An 18,766-nucleotide genomic window follows, 5' to 3' on the forward strand; every position below is an offset into this window, starting at 1 on the left:
ACCCACCTAGATTCAAGTAGTGGAGAAGTAGGTTTTATTCCCCCCCCCACCCCTTTCAAAGAATCATTTTATGTGGAAAGTTTTAAGCATATTCAGAAGAGAAGAGTACATGAACCACTATGTACCCATCATCCAGATTCAGTAGTTAGCAACTCATGGCTAATCTTATTTTACTCTTTTCTTTAACAATAATTATTTCCCTTTCCCACCTGGATTATTTAAAATTAAACAATCATTGCATCATCTATAAACCTTTCGGTTTGTAAGAGAGAGTGTTTCTTTTCAATTGAAATATAATTGACATACCATGACATATTAGTTTCATGTGTAGATTCCATTTTGCCATGGGAGAAGCTGCAAAGTCACAGTGCTAAGAGGTGTCCATACAGAGAGAGATAAAATGTCTCCCTCTGTATGTGAAACATCTATCACAGTTATCAGAGACATATTTTTGACAGTATCGTTTAGAGGGGGATGTGCTCGGCATGACTGGCCTGTTTTCTCTTTGTAACAGAGAAGTGCTGCCTCCCTAAACCCATAAATAACTTCATGCTGAGGATAGGAGAGAGAAAGATGCCCAGCTTTCGCCTCTTCCAGTTTCTTATTCAGGGGACTTCTTAGTTTCAGTTTCAGTCCACAACTTGCCAAAGATAGTCAGTTTATCTGAGATTTCTGTGAATAAATGAACAGAAAGTTAGACAAGAGAAGGGAGCTGAAAGCCAAGCTAGAAGCACAAAGATGTTTCTACACTGCACAGTAGTGTATGAACTGCACTCCCTTTGGCCTGGCTGGGTGGAGCCTAAACCACCATCTGCATTCATGCCTTAGCGATCTGATGTTCCTTCTTACTTGGTCAACTTCTCAAATACAAGTAGCTTCTCAAATACAAAGAAGGGATAAACTCACATCTTAGTGCGAATTAGTCTCAGTTTTAGATTCTCTAATACCAGGGTGACCCTGAGTTGCAAGGGAGCCTAGAAGAGGGAAGAAGGAAAGAAGAAAGGGGAATGGAGGGGAGGGGAAAGGAGGGGAGGGGAGGGGAGGGGAGGGGAGGGGAGAGAGAGAGAGAGAGAGAGAGAGAGAGAGAGAGAGAGAGAGAGGGAGAATATGAATATGAATATGAATATGAATATGATATAGTGACTATAGGCTGGAATAATCTACCTCCCCAACCCACTTTAGACTAAACATCATCCCTTAACACAGGGTTTCTGAAATCCAGTAGTATTGATATTTGGGCTATAGAATTCTTTGTTGTAGGAGGCTGTCCTGTGCATTGTAGGATATTGAGTAGCATCTATCTACTAGATGCCAGTAGTATGACCTACCCCACCCATCTTCCCTGAGTTGTGACAACCAAAAATGTCTCTAGACATTACCAAATTCCCCCGAGGGACAAAAATCACCCCTGCTTGTGAACCATAAAGGAAATCTTTCACAAATGTGAACCAACACATGTGACTCATATTCTTCAGATCAGAGAGGACCTTACCCTTAACAGAGGGCCGCCTGGAGGGCTCGTAAGCCCTGCAACTATCAATGATCTCCCGCAACTGTTGAGGGCAATCTTCACCCAGTGGCTCCTGGTACTGGTCCTTAACCACCAGATGGCAGATCTTCTTAGTATCATAGCCTGGCATAGAAACAAGAGGACGAGAGGCTTAAATATTGTCCTGGCATATCTCTCTGGATGATGATTGCTGGCATCAGACGTAGGGACTTTACTGAAGAAACAAGAGCTTCCAATGACTTCACTGGCCAGCCCAGGCAGTGCCCACATCGGAGAACAAAGCACCAGGACAGCACTGATGGGGAATTTCTAGTCTTCTGGAAAGGGCCCCAATCCCAGCACCCTCTGAGCCAACCTTCACCCTGGTTACCTTCAAACGGGATCTTCCCAGTGATGATTTCCCAGAGGACAATTCCAAAGCTGAAAGAAAACCAAGAAGCTGAACAATCGGAATGTTTCTGTTTTCCCACACCTCTTAGCCATTTCTAGAAACTTCAGTGAGTTTTTTGATTCTCACCCAATTCCATTCAATAGAGTAGAGGTATGATGATGGTGTTTGGATGTGGAGTTTGACGTGGGCTTTCCTATTCTGTTCATTTGAGTGAGAGTCTGAGCAAGAACATGAACATACCTGTATATTTCAACTTTTATGTCATATTTTATATACACATTTTCCAGTTTTTGAGGTGAGCAATATGCTGTGGAATTGACTCTCTCTTCTTTTTCCCCCCTCTTAGTTGTTCTGCCAATGGAAGTCTGTGTTTCGCTCAACTTAAATCCTGAAAGCTAGACAGAAAGGTGAATTAGAGATAGATAGAAACAACACGATCTTGGGTTGGCAGTAGTGGGCAAGGGCTTGGTGCTACACATGATTGCCAGGGATAGTCTTTTACCTTTGAAATGTATTTCCAGTGGTGTCTTCTCTTTGTGTGGCTACCATACTGGCTGGCATTATGGGTTTAATTTATTATGGTGTATTAACCAAGAGAAACAAAGAGGTTTCTTCTCTATAAAATGGGGCAATGAGGATTACCTGAGATCCTATCTAATAAAAGAGTAATATGCAGATTGACCATCACTCCAACACACAAGATGACCATTGCATATGGTCAAAGATGGACGCCCCCATGTGGACACAAGATGGCCACCACAAGATGGCTGGGAGGGGGCAGTTGGGGGCGACCAGGCCTGCTAGGGAGGGCAGTTAGGGGAGACCGGGCTGGCAGAGGAGGGCAGTTGGAGGCAATCAGGCTTCCAGGGGAGGACAGTTTTGGGGGGACCCAAGCCTGCAGGGGAGGGCATTTGGGGGGAAACCAGGTCTGCAGGGGAGGGCAGTTGGGGAGGACCAGGCCAGCAGGGGAGAGCAATTGGCGGGGACCAGGCCAACAGGGAGGGTAGTTAGGGGCGACTAGACAGGCAAGGAAGGGCAGTTGGGGTTACTGGGCCAGCAGGAGAGGGCAGTTGGGGATGACCAGTCTGGCAGGGGAGGGTAGTTAGGGGCAATTGGGCCAGCAGGGGAGCAGTTAGGTGTTGATCAGGTTGGCAGGGGAGTGGTAGGGGCAATCAGGCAGGCAGGCAGGCAGGTGAGTGGTTGGGAGCCAGCAGTTCTGGATTGTGAGATGGATGTCCAACTGCTAAGCAGGTGGTGAGTGAAGACAGGCATCCTAACAGCACACGGAAAGCTGTCCAGGCAGGGAAAGAGTGTTGAGTTCAGTTCTAAGGTTAAGGCAGAGAAGCGAGCAGGCACAGCCTTTCTGGGAAACGGGTGTCCCTCTCCCAGCACCAAACAGTCACAAAGGTTGAATACAAAGAGCCCCCTGGAAGGCCACGCTCACCTTCACTTGGTAGTCTTTAGTTACTAGGAAGCTCCTGCTGCTGATGCTTTTGTGGAGTTCAGGGGGTTCAGAAAGGTGCAGCCTGTCGTGACCAAAGGCAGGGGGCGTTAGTGACCTTGGCAAGACCTTCCTGGGGGGCTCGAGAGTTATTATTGGAACAAGGAGGCTGGTCAGCGCCTTGCCTCTCCCCCTTGTATCTCAGTTGTGGGCTCAATCCCTGGTCAGGCAAGTGCTGGAGGCAACCAATTGATGTGTCGCTTTCACACTGATGTTTCTCTCTCTCTGGCTGTCCCCCTCCCACTTTTCCTGAAAATCAATGGAAAAATATCCTCGAGTGAAGATTAACAACAACAAAAATGTAAGGAAGGGGAGATTATCTTGGGCTTCTGGCTAATTCTCTCATCATCTCTGGGATTAACATTTGGGGAGGAAGACTCATTCTGTTCTTCTGAGCATCCTTTCAACCCATATGGTACCTGCATAAGCCATTGGCTGCCTCCCTGGCCAGGAAGATGCGATCAGCCAATGTGAGGTCCTTTTTCTTATCCAGCAGTTCCCTCAGGGTCCCGTGCTCACAGTATTCCATGACAATGGAGAATTGAGGTGGGGTCACTGATGGAAAGAAGATCAGCCTCACTCAGAGGTCCTGCTCTGCAGCCCGTCTCCCGCTATCTCTACAGATGCAGACTCAGTGCTGCACTGCTTCTCCCCTCCTCTAACCCGCTCTCACACAGTTTGCATCCTAACCTCATTGAATGGGTCAAATACCCACAGAATTCCCATACCCCTTCTTTCTAGTATTTGGCATGTCGGAATTATACATGTCGGAGTTATTTGAGTAATGTCCCCTCCTCTCAAGTTCAAGCCCCAGGGGGCAGGGTCTGTTTTGTTCACATCCTCAGATGCAAGAACCAACACTCAAAGAATGAATCAGTCACCTCAGCCATCCCCCAGGAGACCAAATATCACTGGAAAGTTTTCCTTTAGTTGAGGGAAGCTGTGTCCCTTCCAAAGGCAAGAGCAACAATGCATAACCCACAGGAGAGGCTATGCTATGAGGGAAAATGCAGACCCATTAAAAAATGAAAATGGCCGAAACCGGTTTGGCTCAGTGGAAGAGCATCAGACTGTGGACTGAAAGGTCCCAGGTTCGATTCCGGTCAAGGGCATGTACATTGGTTGCGGGCACATCCCCGGTAGGGGGTGTGCAAGAGGCAACTGGTCGATGTTTCTCTCTCATTGACGTTTCTAGCTCTCTATCTCTCTCCCTTCCTCTCTGTACAAAATCAATAAAATATATTTTTAAAAAATGAAAATGAAAAAGAATCTGATGCATGAAGCTCTTGGTTAAGGGGCAGGTTAATTGAGTCTTGGGGTTTGATCTACACTAAGGAGGATCCAGGGTAGATTCCTTAAACTGATCAGTCAGCTTTATAATGTTTTTTTGCAACAAAATGCTTCCATCATTCAGGCCAATATCTGAACAAGATCCCCAGTAGCCTGGGAGAAGAGGATGTGGCCACGTTAGTGTAAATCAGCCCTCGGGCTGAAGCCAAATTCAAGCCCTTGTTTCCTGGAAGGATATGGGAACCTGCATCTTGGGATGCAGAAAAACTAACGCTGATCGTAACAACACTGTGTAGATCCCACCCTTTCAGCTCTTCTTTAAAAATGCAATGCATTGTAAGATATAGGACAGACCACCAAAAGAAGGACCAACCCTAGAAGCACTCCTTACCTGTTTCATCAATGCAAATCCCATATATATGCAGGATGTTAGGAGAATCAAATTTCTTCATGGTCATGGCCTCATTTTTGAAAACACGCCTCACCATGCTATGAGGATGAAGGGGACAATTAAGATTTCAAGATGGGAGGGTCTCTCTGAGAACATTTAGTGTAGGGACCATCTGTGCAAGTGTGGGGGATTGTCAGCATCCTGGGGTGAGATGAGCTTGGCCACTGATGGCAGTGTTTAGCAGCAGAATTAGCATGCATGATACAGGCTACAACATAGATTTACCTTGAAAATATCATGCTAAGTGAAAGAAGCCAAGCACAAAAGGCCACATATCGTATCATTCCATGTGTGCAATATCCGGAACATACAAATTCATAGAGACAGAAAGTAGATTAGTAGGTGCCTAGGGCTAGAGATGGTGCGGGTAGCAGTATATAGGGAGTAACTGCTAAAGGGTATAGGGTTTCCTTGAGGGATGATGCAAATGTCCTAAAATCATTTTATGGCAAGGGTTGTACAACTGTGTACATTAAAAGCCATTAAGTTATACATTTTAAATGGGTGAATCTTATGGTATGTAAATGATGTTCCAATAAAATTGTTAAAAATACTACCCCAGCCAAAACCGGTTTGGCTCAATGGATAGAGCGTTGGCCTGCGGACTGAAGGGTTCCGGGTTCGATTCCGGTCAAGGGCATGTACCTGGGTTGCGGGCACATCCCCGGTAGGGGGTGTGCAGGAGGCAGCTGATCGATGTTTCTCTCTCATCGATGTTTCTAACTCTCTATCTCTCTCCCTTCCTCTCTGTAAAAAAATCAATAAAAATATATTTTAAAAATACTATCCTAATCAAAATTTTTTAAAAAAAATATATTTTATTGATTTTTTACAGAGAGGAAGAGAGAGGGATAGAGAGTTAGAAACATCGATGAGAGAGAATCATTGATCAGCTGCCTCTTGCACACCCCCTACCAGGGATGTGCCCGCAACCAAGGTACGTGCCCTTGACCGGAATCGAACCCGGGACCTTTCAGTCCACAGGCCGACGCTCTATCCACTGAGCCAAACCGGTTTCGGCTCAATCAAAATCTTAATGGGTATGTTGAGGAAGGTGATATTTATTTAGATTAGTAAACCTGAGAAAGAAGAGCCAAGATGGAAGGAGTTACCTTACTAGATACTCAGAATTACTATTCAACGAAAATTTGCTGCTAGCTTATACAACTAAATAAAAGAAAGATGAATGATCCAATTAAAAAATGGGCAATGGACCTAAATAGAATATTTTCAAAAGAAGACAGAAGGAAGGCCAAGAGGCACATGAAAACATGCTCAAAGTCACTAATTATCCGAGAGATGCAAATCAAAACAACAATGCGGTACCATCTCAAACCTGTCAGAATGGCCAACATCAACAAATCAACAAACGACAAGTGTTGGCGAGTTTGCGGAGAAAAAGGAACCCTCGTGCACTGCTGGTGGGAATGCAGACTGCTGCAACCACTGTGGAGAACAGTATGGAGTTTCCTCAAAAAACTGAAAATGGAACTCCCATTTGACCCAGTAATCCCACTCCTAGGAATATATCCCAAGAAACTAGAAACACCAATTAGAAAGGATATATGCACCCTTATGTTCATAGCAGCACAATCTAATAGCTAGAATTTGGAAACAGCCTAGGTGCCCATCAGCAGATGATTGGATTAAAAAACTATGATACATCTACACAATGGAATACTATGCTGCCATAAAAAAGAAGGAATTCTCATCATTTGCAGCAACCTGGATGGAATTGGAGAACATCATGCTGAGTGAAATAAGCCAGTCAATGAAAGAGAAACACCACATGACATCACTCATTTATGGATAATAAAGAACAGTATAAACTGATGAACCAAAAGATAGATATAGAGACAGTAAAGCAACAAGCAGACTGTCAAATTACAGTGGGGAGGGTAGGGAGATCTGGGGGAGATAATAGATCAACCGAAGGACTTGTATACATGCATATAAGTATAACCAGTGGACACAAAACTCTGGGGCCGGAGGATATGAATGGGAGGGGTGGGGGTGAATGGTAAGATATGTACACAGATAATAATTTAATAATAAAAAAAGATAAAGAATAAAAATGAAATAAAATTTGCTGCTAAATAAGTGAATAAAAAGAAATTCTACTCTTTTGTAAAAAATCATTAAAAAAAAAAAAAAAAAAAAAAGAGTAGAGGGCAAGTCATTTCAGCCTTTGGGGCCCCGTTCTCCCCCCTAATGGAGACAATACGCCTCTCTCCTCCGGGAGTTATAGAGAGGAAGTGAAATGATACATGAGAGAAGGACTTACTTAGGGTTTCTGCTCTGGACATTGTTGAATACTTTTATGGCCACTGTAGATTCGAAATATTTTCCTTCAAAAACTTCGCTGAATTCGTTTTTCTTTAGCGAGTCCAAAACTGAAATCTCCTTCTTATTAATCTCCTTGACTTCATACGTTAGGATCGCCTTCCTTGACTTCTCTAGGTCTGACCGTAGGACAGAAGGAAATAAAGAGTCAATGAGCTGAGAAAGGTGTCCTAAGGGAAGAGGTGTCTCTGTAAACTTGTAAGTGGGAAGCCTCACGCCATGGCCCTGGCGGGACCTCCTGACTCTTCCAGAGCCTCTGAGCGAGCAGTAGAGACACAGCTGGATGGTCAACAAAAATGTGTCATGCACTTCCTTCCCCTCCTCTTCAAGTCCTGTCTGTCTCTCCAGCTTAAACCTTCATCTCAATCCATCTCTCTCATTTTGGAGGCCTTCCTACTCCTACTGCCACTTGAGCTCGGCACTTGAACATTTGGCATCTTGTTCAGTCATTTCAGCTCTAACAGTGAGATACATAGTTCAAGCTGAGTGACTCCACTGCTGGCATGTGTTCACACGACTCTCTCTCCTCTCCCTCCCTCCTACCCGGTGGCTGTGAGCTCCCCTAAGATAGGAGCTTTCTCTGCATCGGACTTGGCTCTATGTTCAAGGCTCTGAAAGCAGATACAGATTGGTTAAACGAGTGATGAAAGAGTATTTCCAATTTGATTCGAATTTGTTCTTGGAAATTCAGCAAAAGAAACTTCGATACCGATAGATCCTCCCTTCCTCCAACTGATGGACGGAGTATGATGTAAACTGCACCTGCAGCCCAGACATTCCTGAGCATCTAACCAGGCACCTTATATGGACTGTACATTGAACCACCAATCAGCACCTGCCAAATACCCTAAGCCCCCAATTCCTAAGCCCCTAAGTGACTAGTCATGTGCCTTATAGGAAACCACCAATCAGTGTGTGCCGAGTACCCTAAGCCCCATCCCTTCCCTTTCTTCCCCTCAAAAGGCATGTTCACCCCTGCACATGTGCTCTCTTCCTTTGCAAGGCAGCGCAGCAGGGGTCCTTCTTCTCTAATAAAGCCTGTAGTCTTGGTCTTCGACCCTCTATCTCATCTTTCAGATACTATCTAGAGCAGTGGTCAGCAAACTCATTTTTGTCAACAGAACCAAATATCAACAGTACAACAATTGAAATTTCTTTTGAGAACCAAATTTTTAAAACTTAAACTTCTTCTAATGTCACTTCTTCAAAATAGACTCGCCCAGGCCCCGGTATTTTGTGGAAGAGCCACACGCAAGGGGCCAAAGAGCCGCAGATGGCTCATGAGCCGTAGTTTGCTGATCACGGATCTAGAGGAATTTGTCAGCGCTTAGACCAGAATTAGAAGGTATCTTGTGGGTCAAGAATTACTTCAAATGCTGCTCCACGGACAGAAGCCTGGGCTAAGTTAGGAGCACATCCGCAAACCTGTGGGCTGTTCCCAACCATCCAACCTAGAAAATGGGCAGTGGTAGGGTGGGGAAAGACTGGAGTTCCTACTGAACAAATGACTTCTGGCTTGGGGGCAGTCAGAAGCAGCAGGTCTCAGGTAACTCACGGTGCTTAAAGACTTTTCCCACTTCATTTTTCACTTGCTCCACAAGTTCACTTTCTGCAGAAAAAAAAAAAAAAGAGTAGCAAATATTAAAAAAAAAAAAAGAAATGCGAATTAAAAGCACACCGAGGTCCCATTTTCTCTAACTTAATCATATTCATTGCAGTAGGGATTACTACTACTGCTCGAGAATATTCACCTTTCTACATCTAAGCACACAGTAACTGCCTGGAAGCATGGCCCTGTCACTCGCTTTGACCAAGAAATGAAGTGAAAGAAATGAAAGAAGGAAGTTTGTGTCAACGGGTAAGTGCCGTAAACTTGAAAGTTCCTGGAAAGGACAGCTACCTCGGAGTCTCCTGGATGCTGCTTAAATAAGAAATAAAGTTTTCTTTATCTGAGTTGTTGTTGTTTTCTTTACACCATAGCATATTCTCATCTATCCTTATTTATATAATCAGAAATACATTTAAAAATTGATAGGACCTTCAGTGTTAAAACTAATGAAGAAAAGTGTGGAGAAACACAATCTCATACATTGTTGGTAGGAATGATATTGATATAACCTCTTGCCATCTCTATCAAAATTTTAAGTGCCGGGGGAGGGGAGGAGACTGGGGACATCAGTTAAAAAAAAAAAAAAAAAGTAAAGTGCTCATACTCTTTGACCCACATATAGGAATTGTTCCTAAAGATCTCCTGAAATATATACAAAGATGCTTAAGGCAGGACTATTTACAATTGTGAAAAACTGGGCACAACTCAAATGCCCATCAATAGGGAGTTGTTTAAATATATATGGCCCATGTATACACCAAGGAATCCGAGGCAACTCTATGGAAATGAATATGAACGGATATTCAAGATTTAATGAGAAAAGCAAGAAGCAGAACAGTGTGTTTAGGATGCTACTGATTGTGTAACAATGACAAAAAAAAAATCTATATTCTTAAATATCTGGAAGGCTATTCAACAAACAGGTGATGGAGATCATGTCTGGGGAGGAAACAGTTCCTTTGAGGTCAAGAGTAAGGAAGAGATTCACTTTCCCTCGTCCAGAAAAGAACCCATTTTGCCCACAGTCTCCTCTAGGCATGGTTTGTCCCGGTTGAGTGTCTCCTGCAGACCTGATTGGGGATGGACCATCTTTCACATCAAGGTGACAGAACAGTTATTTTGCTGGGCTCCAGCGCCCAGAAGGTTCATTCAAATGTCCTTTACCCTCTCCTCACTTCCTCTCTCTCCACCCACAATCCTTACAAAAGGGAAGAGTTTAGAATTCATATCACCAGGGTCTGCAAAGGGGTAAAGAGGCCACATTTGTTTCCATCCTTCCGCTCTGTTCCCTCTTCTGGCGGCCCTTGCTCCATTGTCACCCCCTATTCCAACCTAGTCCATGTTTGATCCCCTCAGAGCCTTGTCCTCCACTAAATCCACCAAGTTCAAGGGTCACTCTAGTTCAAGCCACTGTCATCTGTTACCTAGTCTCAAAGTGGCTCACATTTCCGCTCTTGTCTTCTGGGGTATGTTGAATTATTGGTCCCAATTCTTCACTACTATGTAATGGTCTTATACACCCACACCACTATAGCTTCATAGTGGGCACACTATATTTCCCTGACCCTTCATGTTGGGTGTGGCTTTATCAATGGTTTAGAACACATGTGTCAAACACAAGGCCCGCGGGCCAAATCCAGCCCGCCAGGCCTTGCAATGTGGCCCGCACCGCGCTGTCATCACTGCACTCCGCTGTCAGTTTATGACATTGTCAGTTTATGACTGTTCAGTAAACCATTCGGCCCGCGATTTAGGCTGGATTTTAGATTTTGGCCCCTTCTCTGATTGAGTTCGACACCCCTAGTTTAGAATATTAGCAGACACAAGTAGAGGCTTGAAAGGTACCGGTACTGCTGAGTTTTCCTTCTTGCAATTCTGCCATAAGAACATTCTCTAAGTACTCACTGCTCCTACAACCTTGGCTCCAGAATGAGACATGTTAAACAGACACAAATTAGACCTGTTGCTTGGAGCCCAGTCCAGCCAAAGCCCCTGAGATCAGAAGAATCCGAATGGACCCACAAATCTATGAGCAGGAGAACTTAAAAAAAAAAAAAATTGATTTTTTACAGAGAGGAAGAGAGAGGGTTAGAGAATTAGAAACATCGATGAGAGGGGAATACAGATCAGCTGCCTCCTGCACACCCCCTACTGGAGATATGCCTGCAACCAAGGTACATGCCCCTGATTATAATCGAACCCAGGACCCTTCAGTCCGCAGGCTGACACTTTATTCACTGAGCCAAACCGGTCAGGGCATGTGAGCAGAATTAATGACTATTGTTTCAAGCCTGAGTTTTGGGATGTCTTGTCATGCAGTATTAGTATAGCAACTGACTAATATATACCATTACAGTCCATTGCCACATGATGTTCTTTAATACAAGTCAAATCATGACAGGCCCACATTTAAGACCTTCCTTTCCTGGCTCCTATGACTCAGAATAAAATCTACATTTCTTTTCATGCCTTCATGGCCCTGCATGACCTTGCTCCTGTATCTTCTGGCCAACTTCTCCACATCCATCTCATACTACTCTCTCTTCCAAGTCTACCCCACCAAAGCCATCCTGCCTTCTGGTTGTTCCTTGCTCTTGCCACATTCATTCCCCATCTCAGGGCTTTTGCATCTCCTGCTTTCTCGGCTGGGAGTGCTCCTCTCCCTCATCTTCCTATGGCTCGCTCCTTCTCATTTTTCAAGGTGTCCCTTCCAACGCCACCAGTCAGAGAGGCTTTCCCTGAACACTTAGTCTGCACCCGCTGTCACTTTCTACTTCGTTGCCCTGCTTATGACTTCCATTGCTTTTATTTTTTATTTTATAAAAAATATATTTTATTGATTTTTAACAGAGAGAAAGGGAGAGAGATAGAGAGCTAGAAACGTCGATGAGAGAGAAACAACCCCTACCGGGGATATGCCCACAACCAAGATACATGCTCTTGTCCGGGGTCGAACCTGGGACCTTTCAGTTCGCAGACCGACGCTCTACCACTGAGCCAAACCGGCTTTGGCAATTGCTTTTAGATAAAATGACTTAGTCTTCTGTCTGCAGACTTCATGTTCCAAGAGGGCAGGAATTTTGTCTGTGTTTCTCTGTGTCGTGTCTCAAACACTTAGAACACTAGCCAGCATACAGTAGGTACAGTCGTGTGCCTCATAATGACACTGAGGTGGTCCATAAAATTACAACGAAGCTGAAAAATTCCTACCACCTAGTGATGTAGTTGTGTGTATTTTCTTATGTGTTTGTGGTGATGCTGGTCTAAGCAAACCTACTACCTTGCCAGTCATATAAAAGTATAGCACATACAATTATGTACGGTACATAATACTTGATAATAAGTGACTAGGTTACTGGCTTATGTATTTACTATACTATGCTTTTTATTGTCATTTTAGAGTGTGCTCTTTCTACAGATAAAAAAACGTTTACTGTAAAACTGTATGCCATATTATGTCAGCAGCAACCTTATATCTCATGTTTACACTGTCTCCTGATTGCATCATATTCTCTTGACTTAATATTTTATTGGTTTGTACAGTCGAATGTTGTACAGACTTGTGGCCTAAGAGCAATAGGCTAAACCATATAGCCCAGGTGTGTAGTGGGCTAGACCTGTGGTCAGCAAACTGCGGCTCGAGAGCCACATGCGGTTCGAGAGCCACATGCGGCTCTTTGGCCCCTTGAATTTTTAGCAAAGGCCAGCTTAGGAGTACCCTAATTAAGTTAATAACAATGTACCCACCTATATAGTCTAAGTTTAAAAAATTTGGCTATCAAAAGAAATTTCGATTGTTGTACTGTTGATATTTGGCTCTGTTGACGAATGAGTTTGCCGACCACTAGGCTAGACAATCTATGATAGGTTTGTGTAAGTGCCCTCTGATGTTCCCACATTGTTGAAATCGCCGAACGGCACATTTCTTAGAATGTCTCCCTGCCATTAAGTGGCACATGACCACACTCAATTCATGTTTGCTTAGTTAAGTTGTTAATTCTCCCTCCTGGTAATTTACCCATTAACAGAAGGTCTTGGGAAAACGAAGCCTGGAAGGAATTAGATTCTGGAATTCTAGGCATCACATCAAAGAGACGATGAAGAGGCAAAGAAGACATTCGTATCAACCCCCCCCCCCTCCTCCTCCGGCTTGCCCCAATTTCACCAGCCCCGACCCTATGTGGGCCCATGGACATGAGGCGTTCTGATTCACATGAATGACATCCGCTCAAACCTCTCCCACCTTCCTGCTCCTCTGGTGAATCAAAACGAGTCTAAAATGCCCCCGTTGACTCCCCAGGACACAAGGAGCCTTACCGGTTTGGAAGACCTGCCAGTCTTCCTTTGCATCCCGCTGATCTTCCTGCTTCCAGGCTTCTTTGCTGGGGCTGGAAACAGACACCCACTGGTCCGCCTGGAGCGCCAGCGAGAGCTCCTGGTAGACATCGTTCAGCCGACTGTTCACGTCTGTGAAGAGTTCTATGTTCTTCCCCGAGGTTAGGAACTTACAGAGATTGGACTTATCGCTGAACTCATCTATCTTCTTCTGAGCTTCCTTGAGGGCAGCCTGGAAGCTGTCCAGGGCAGCGATGATCTCCGGGGACAGGTGCCCCACTCCCTGGTCCTGGAGCTTTTTCAGAGGCTGCAGCAGGCCGTGGATGCGCCTCTTCAGACGCTTGCACTGTCCCTCGCAGTGCCGCATCTTCTCACATTGTTTGTACACACTCTGGCCTAAGGTGATGACGATCCCCAGTTTATCCATACCTGGAAGAAACTGATGACATTTGTTAAAGTCCCAGAATTGCCGAGACCGGTTTGGCTCAGTGGATAGAGCGTCGGCCTGTGGACTGAAAGATTCCAGGTTCGATTCCGGTCAAGGGCATGTACCTTGGTTGCGGGCACATCCCCGGTGGGGAGTGTGCAGGAGGCAGCTGATCCGATGTTTCTCTCTCATTGATGTTTCTAACTCTCTGTCCCTCTCTCTTCCTCTATGTAAAAAAATCAATAAAATATATATATATTAAAGTCCCAGAAGGGCCTGCATGTTTACTACTGGGCTACAGGAACCTCCAGGGTGTCTGCGATTTAAATGGCTGAAGAATTCTCTTCACAAGGTAGAGATGGTTTGATGTCCACCGAAATCTGTTCTGCCCTCTTCCATCATAACAGAGCTGTGGCTGGGAAGTGTCGGCTCACCCAGGACTCTATCTCCCAGCCTTGCTTGAGGCTTGATGTGGCCATATGACTAGTTCTCCCCAACGGGGTGTGAGTGGATCCGATATGTGCTACTTTGGGCTGAGGCAGGTTTGTCTCCTCTACACACTATCAGCTGGATGCACAGGACGGCACAGCCCTAAGGGTGTTGGAGTCCCAAGAAGGAAGGTGGAGTCGCAAGAAGGAAGAATCCTAGATCCCTGATTCATCACTTGGAGGAGGGCTGCTCACAGACCTGGACCATCTGCCACGAACTGTTAAGTGAATGAGGAATAAACTTCTCTTGTGTTTGGGCCATTGTATTTTGGGGTCTGGTCATGATATCAGTTGAGCCTATTCTAACAAAAATATCCTGCCAAAGTACAGGGATGACGATACGATGGTGGGTTGGAAAGCTCAGGCTTTGTCTAAAGAAAGGGAAGGGTTAGCTAGCAAAGACAAATGGTCCAGTGGTGGAAGATCTTTCAGTTTTGGAAGAGCAGTCAGAAATCTGGATTTTTATGTTAAATCTCTCAATGTTAAATCTTACAACGAACCCTGGCCAGGTAGCTCAATTGGTAAGAGTGTCATCCCAATACATCAAGTTGCAGGTTCGATCTCCAGGCAGGGGACATACAAGAAGCAACCAATGAATGCATAAATCCATAAAGAAGTGGAACAGCAAATAGATGTTTCTCTCTAAAATCAACTTTTAAAATATAAAATATTGCAACCAAGTAAAAAAAATGTGCAGTCCAACTGTATGGGTCAAATAAAACATGTCTGCCAACTGGATATTGCCCAGAAAGCCCCAATTTGCAACCTTGGCCCCGAAGTCTACTCCATTTCTCAATTACAAATTTCAACTAATGACCTTACTTATTATTTAAGCCAGTTTGAATCATGTCTGCTGTACTTGTAACTAAAGGCAACTGGTTTCAGTAATGAGTAATGATAATGACCATGGTCATAGATCTCTCTATTCAGTTAGTATATGCGAAAAACTTTGGAACCATGCGTTCACTGTTTTATAGTTGGAGATATTTAGGCTCCAGGGAAGTTGCATTTAAATAAGTATAAAACCATGGTAACGGTTTCAAAAGTACTTCCATAGAGTTAGTCTCAGCAGCTCCAGGAAATAGGCGGGACACCTATTATTACCATATTAAAGATCAGATAACAGTTTGGAGAATTGCATTGGCTTGACACCAACACCTGGCTTTCAAAGGGTGAGTGAAGAACCAGCGGAAGTGAAACCAACCGAGCAACCAGTTGGCACACTTTGCTTTTTCTTGCCTTAAAAGTTATAGGGACCTGGCAAGGGAGTACCGGGTGCCAAGGCATGTCTAACAAAACTCAATGGATTTCATATGCCCCAGTTCCTCCCAGTGGCAAAGCAAATGCCTTCAAAGCCGTTTCTTGGCACCCACGGGGGCAATGGGCTTTCCACTTTTCTCTGGTCCCCTGGAGACTGAACCAGATGTGGAAGTGTTGCTCAAGGAATCTTGCAGATTTCCGTTTCATAGCTTCAAGCTCCAATTGTCCTATTACCAGTTTCATAAAAAAGCCACATCTCGTCAAAACTGGTTTGGCTCAGTGGATAGAGCATCGGCCTGTGGACTCAAGGGTCCCAGGTTCAATTCTGGTCAAGGGTTTGGTTGCGGGCACATCCCCAGTAGGGGGTGTGCAGGAGGCAGCTGATCGATGTTTCTTGCTTCCTCTCTGTAAAAAAATCAATAAAATATATTTAAAAACAATAAAGTATATATTTTTAAAAAGCCACATCTCCACAGTAATTAATCAGAAAAGATAATGGGAAAATGCCCCAATCATAAAAGTGATAATTTAAAACAATACATTTTACAGAAGTGATGACGTGGTATGAAGAAAATCCCACAAAACAAAGCTTTTAAAAAAATGGAGGGAACTGTTATCTCTCTGGTTGTGAAGATGAAAAATGACAAACCAGACAATCCTTCCCCAATTTAAACCCAATTTAAAGCAATTCCAGTAAAACTCCCAGTGGTATAGTTTGGTATTGACACGAAATGATCCTAAAGTTAATTTCAAAGAGGAAATTAGTAGGGCTAACCAGATTTTTATTTATTTATTTATTTAAATATATTTAATTGATTTTTTTACAGAGAGGAAGGGAGAGAGCCAGAAACTTCGATGAGAGAGAAACATCGACCAGCTGCCTCTTGCACACCCCCTACCGGGGATGTGCCCGCAACCAACCTACATGCCCTTGACCGGAATCGAACCTGGGACCTTTCAGTCCGCAGACTGACAGCTCTACCACTGAGCCAAACCGGTTTTGGCTAACCAGATTTTTAAAAGCAAACAAGAGGACTTCCCTACAAGATGCAAATCTGTTATAAAATGCAATAATAACTGAAACTGCTTAGGGCTTATGGATCATTGATAAAGATATCAAAAGGATAAGAGGGAATATAAGTATATTTATATTTTTTCGACTCAACAATGTGAATGTCTAGGAACTTACGCCGTGGAAAAGCTTGTAGGTGTATGGAAAGGTATATACTAAGGCGTTCGTTGCAGTGCTATTTATAATATGTAAAGCTGCTAACACGGAGAGGAAAAATTTACTGGTTTTTAAAAGTAAAAGAAGAAAATCTTTACATGGCATAACAACATAAATCCATAAGTAATCTAATGGCATTTCCTTTTCTCCATAAAATAAAATAAAATAAAATAAAATAAAATAAAATAAAATAAAATAAAATAAAATAAAATAAAATAAAAAGAGGTATCAGACAATCCTTTCCTGATGAGGGCATTATCATTCAGTAGGCTACTTAGGCAATTTACCCCACAGACAGCCCGGAGTTCGCCTGTCTAGGGCTTCATGGACGGCTCCTCTGAGCAGGTTCCGAGGCCCCTCCGACCCCCACCCTAACCCCACCCCACCCTACGACCCCCACCCCACCCTACGACCCCCACCCTAACCCCACCCCATCCCACGTCTCCTTGGGCAGCCAGAGACCCGCGCGCGGGCAGCTCTACCACAGAGTGGGGGAAATGAAACTAACCCGGTCCTGAGTTCCAGGAAATCGAGCAATGGGGCGCTCCCGGCTCCCCCCTCCCCCATTCCATTACTCCCCGATCTCCCCTCCCGGCCCAGGGACTACCCCTGCAGCCCGCTAGCCCCTCCAGGCGGGCCGCGCCCGGAGCCCCCGCCAGACTCACCCCTGTCCCTCCCGAAGGCGTGCAGTCTGTCCGGGGCGCCGTCCAGGAGGCCCCTCCCGCCGCGCAGAGGCTGCCGATGCCCAGCGCGGGGCTCTGCAGACGTGATGCCACCGGGGAATCCGGGCACCTGTGCCCCGTTCCCTCTAGGAGTCTGCGCTCTGCGCTCCCGCGCCCTCTGCGCGCAGCAGGACCGTCTGTCTGTCGTAAAGTCCGGGGTGGGGTTGTGCCCGAACCGTGGGTTGGGGTTGGGGTTGTGCCCGAACCAACCGTTGGGTCCTGCGCCCTCCAGAGGCCACCGCCCCAGGGCCGGCACGTGGACAAGGAAGTCTCATAGGCCCGGGAGCTTTTCAAGTGGTTCTTGCTGCCCGCGGGCGGCTCAGGTGCCCTGGGTCCTAGTCAAGGGCACATGCCCAGGTTGTGGGCAGGAGGCAGACAATGAATGGTTCTCTCTCATCATTGATGTTTTTTTCTCTCTCTCCCTCTCCCTTCCTCTCTGAAATCAATAAAAATATATTTTAAAAAAGAAAGAAAAAGAAAAAAGAATTGCCCTAACCGGTTTGGCTCAATGGATAGAACATCGGCCTGCAGACTGAAAGGTCCCATGTTCAATTCCAGACAAGGGCGTGTACCTTGGTTGCGGGCACATCCCTGGTTGGGGGTGTGCAGGAGGCAGCTGATCGATGTTTCTCTCTCATCGATGTTTCTAACTTTCTATCCCTCTCCATTCCTCTCTGTAAAATAAATCAATAAAATATATATTTTTCAAGAAAACAATTCCACTTACAATAGCAGCCATAAGAATAAAACACTGAGGAATTCAAATAAGTATGTGAAAAGACCTGTACAGAAAACATTACTGAAAGAAATAAAACAAATCTCTGGGAATAAACACCTGAACCCCTCTCTCCTCCACCCTGCCAATCTCTTGCCAGTGCCTGTGTTTGTAGAACTGGCAGCCAATGAGCCAAGAACACAGATCGGCCTCACAGAGCACTGAGTGGGATGGGGAAAGATGGAGAATGAATCTGGAGAGCAGATGGGAGATACCTAGCACATCTCATAATTTCAATATCTGATGTCTTTGTGGGTGCTTTTCTGTGGCATGTTGTTTCCATCAGCTTTTACTCATGGTGCCTTCTTTCCTTGTGTTTTGTTTTATTTTTATTGTTAAGCATATAGTCCTTGGAATCTTATCCATGGGAATATTTTGAGGGCTGGATTGAAGTTGCATTTCTCCACAGGAATTTGTAAATGCTTCTGAGAGGCCA

General features: G+C 44.8%; 1 protein-coding gene across 2 annotated transcripts; it reads right to left on the reverse strand.

Moving 5' to 3' along the window:
* Positions 1-46: 46 nt before the first annotated feature.
* On the reverse strand, positions 47-17,783 carry MLKL (mixed lineage kinase domain like pseudokinase). Of its 2 annotated transcripts, none has more exons than XM_084906959.1 (11): positions 17,499-17,783; positions 13,413-13,859; positions 9,042-9,095; positions 7,428-7,605; positions 5,084-5,181; positions 3,822-3,957; positions 3,346-3,427; positions 2,142-2,296; positions 1,881-1,930; positions 1,493-1,633; positions 47-672 (listed from the first exon to the last, which is right to left on the reverse strand). In XM_084906959.1, exons 2-11 carry the CDS (start codon positions 13,855-13,857, stop codon positions 602-604), a joined length of 1,410 nt encoding a protein of 469 aa, XP_084763085.1. In that variant the 5' UTR covers positions 13,858-13,859; positions 17,499-17,783; the 3' UTR covers positions 47-601. The 2 variants fall into 2 exon arrangements, with proteins under 2 accessions (XP_084763085.1, XP_084763084.1); XM_084906958.1 differs by having other exon boundaries at positions 13,413-13,869; positions 17,499-17,692.
* Between the last annotated feature and the right edge of the window lie 983 nt (positions 17,784-18,766).

Source organism: Pipistrellus hanaki (assembly GCF_964339955.1).
Source record: "Pipistrellus hanaki genome assembly, chromosome: 15".
In the NCBI taxonomy this organism is placed as follows: Eukaryota; Metazoa; Chordata; class Mammalia; order Chiroptera; family Vespertilionidae; genus Pipistrellus; species Pipistrellus hanaki.

What these genes read in the sequence shown, in the direction of transcription:
- MLKL (XM_084906959.1), bottom strand. Translation starts at nt 13,857, where the DNA reads ATGGATAAACTGGGGATCGTCATCACCTTAGGCCAGAGTGTGTACAAA. An exon ending in GTCCAGAGCAGAAACCCTAA is followed by an intron (nt 5,182 to 7,427) that starts GTAAGTCCTTCT and finishes TCATCCTCATAG; the next exon opens with CATGGTGAGGCGTGTTTTCA. An exon ending in GCAGCCAATGGCTTATGCAG is followed by an intron (nt 3,428 to 3,821) that starts GTACCATATGGG and finishes TGGTCACGACAG; the next exon opens with GCTGCACCTTTCTGAACCCC.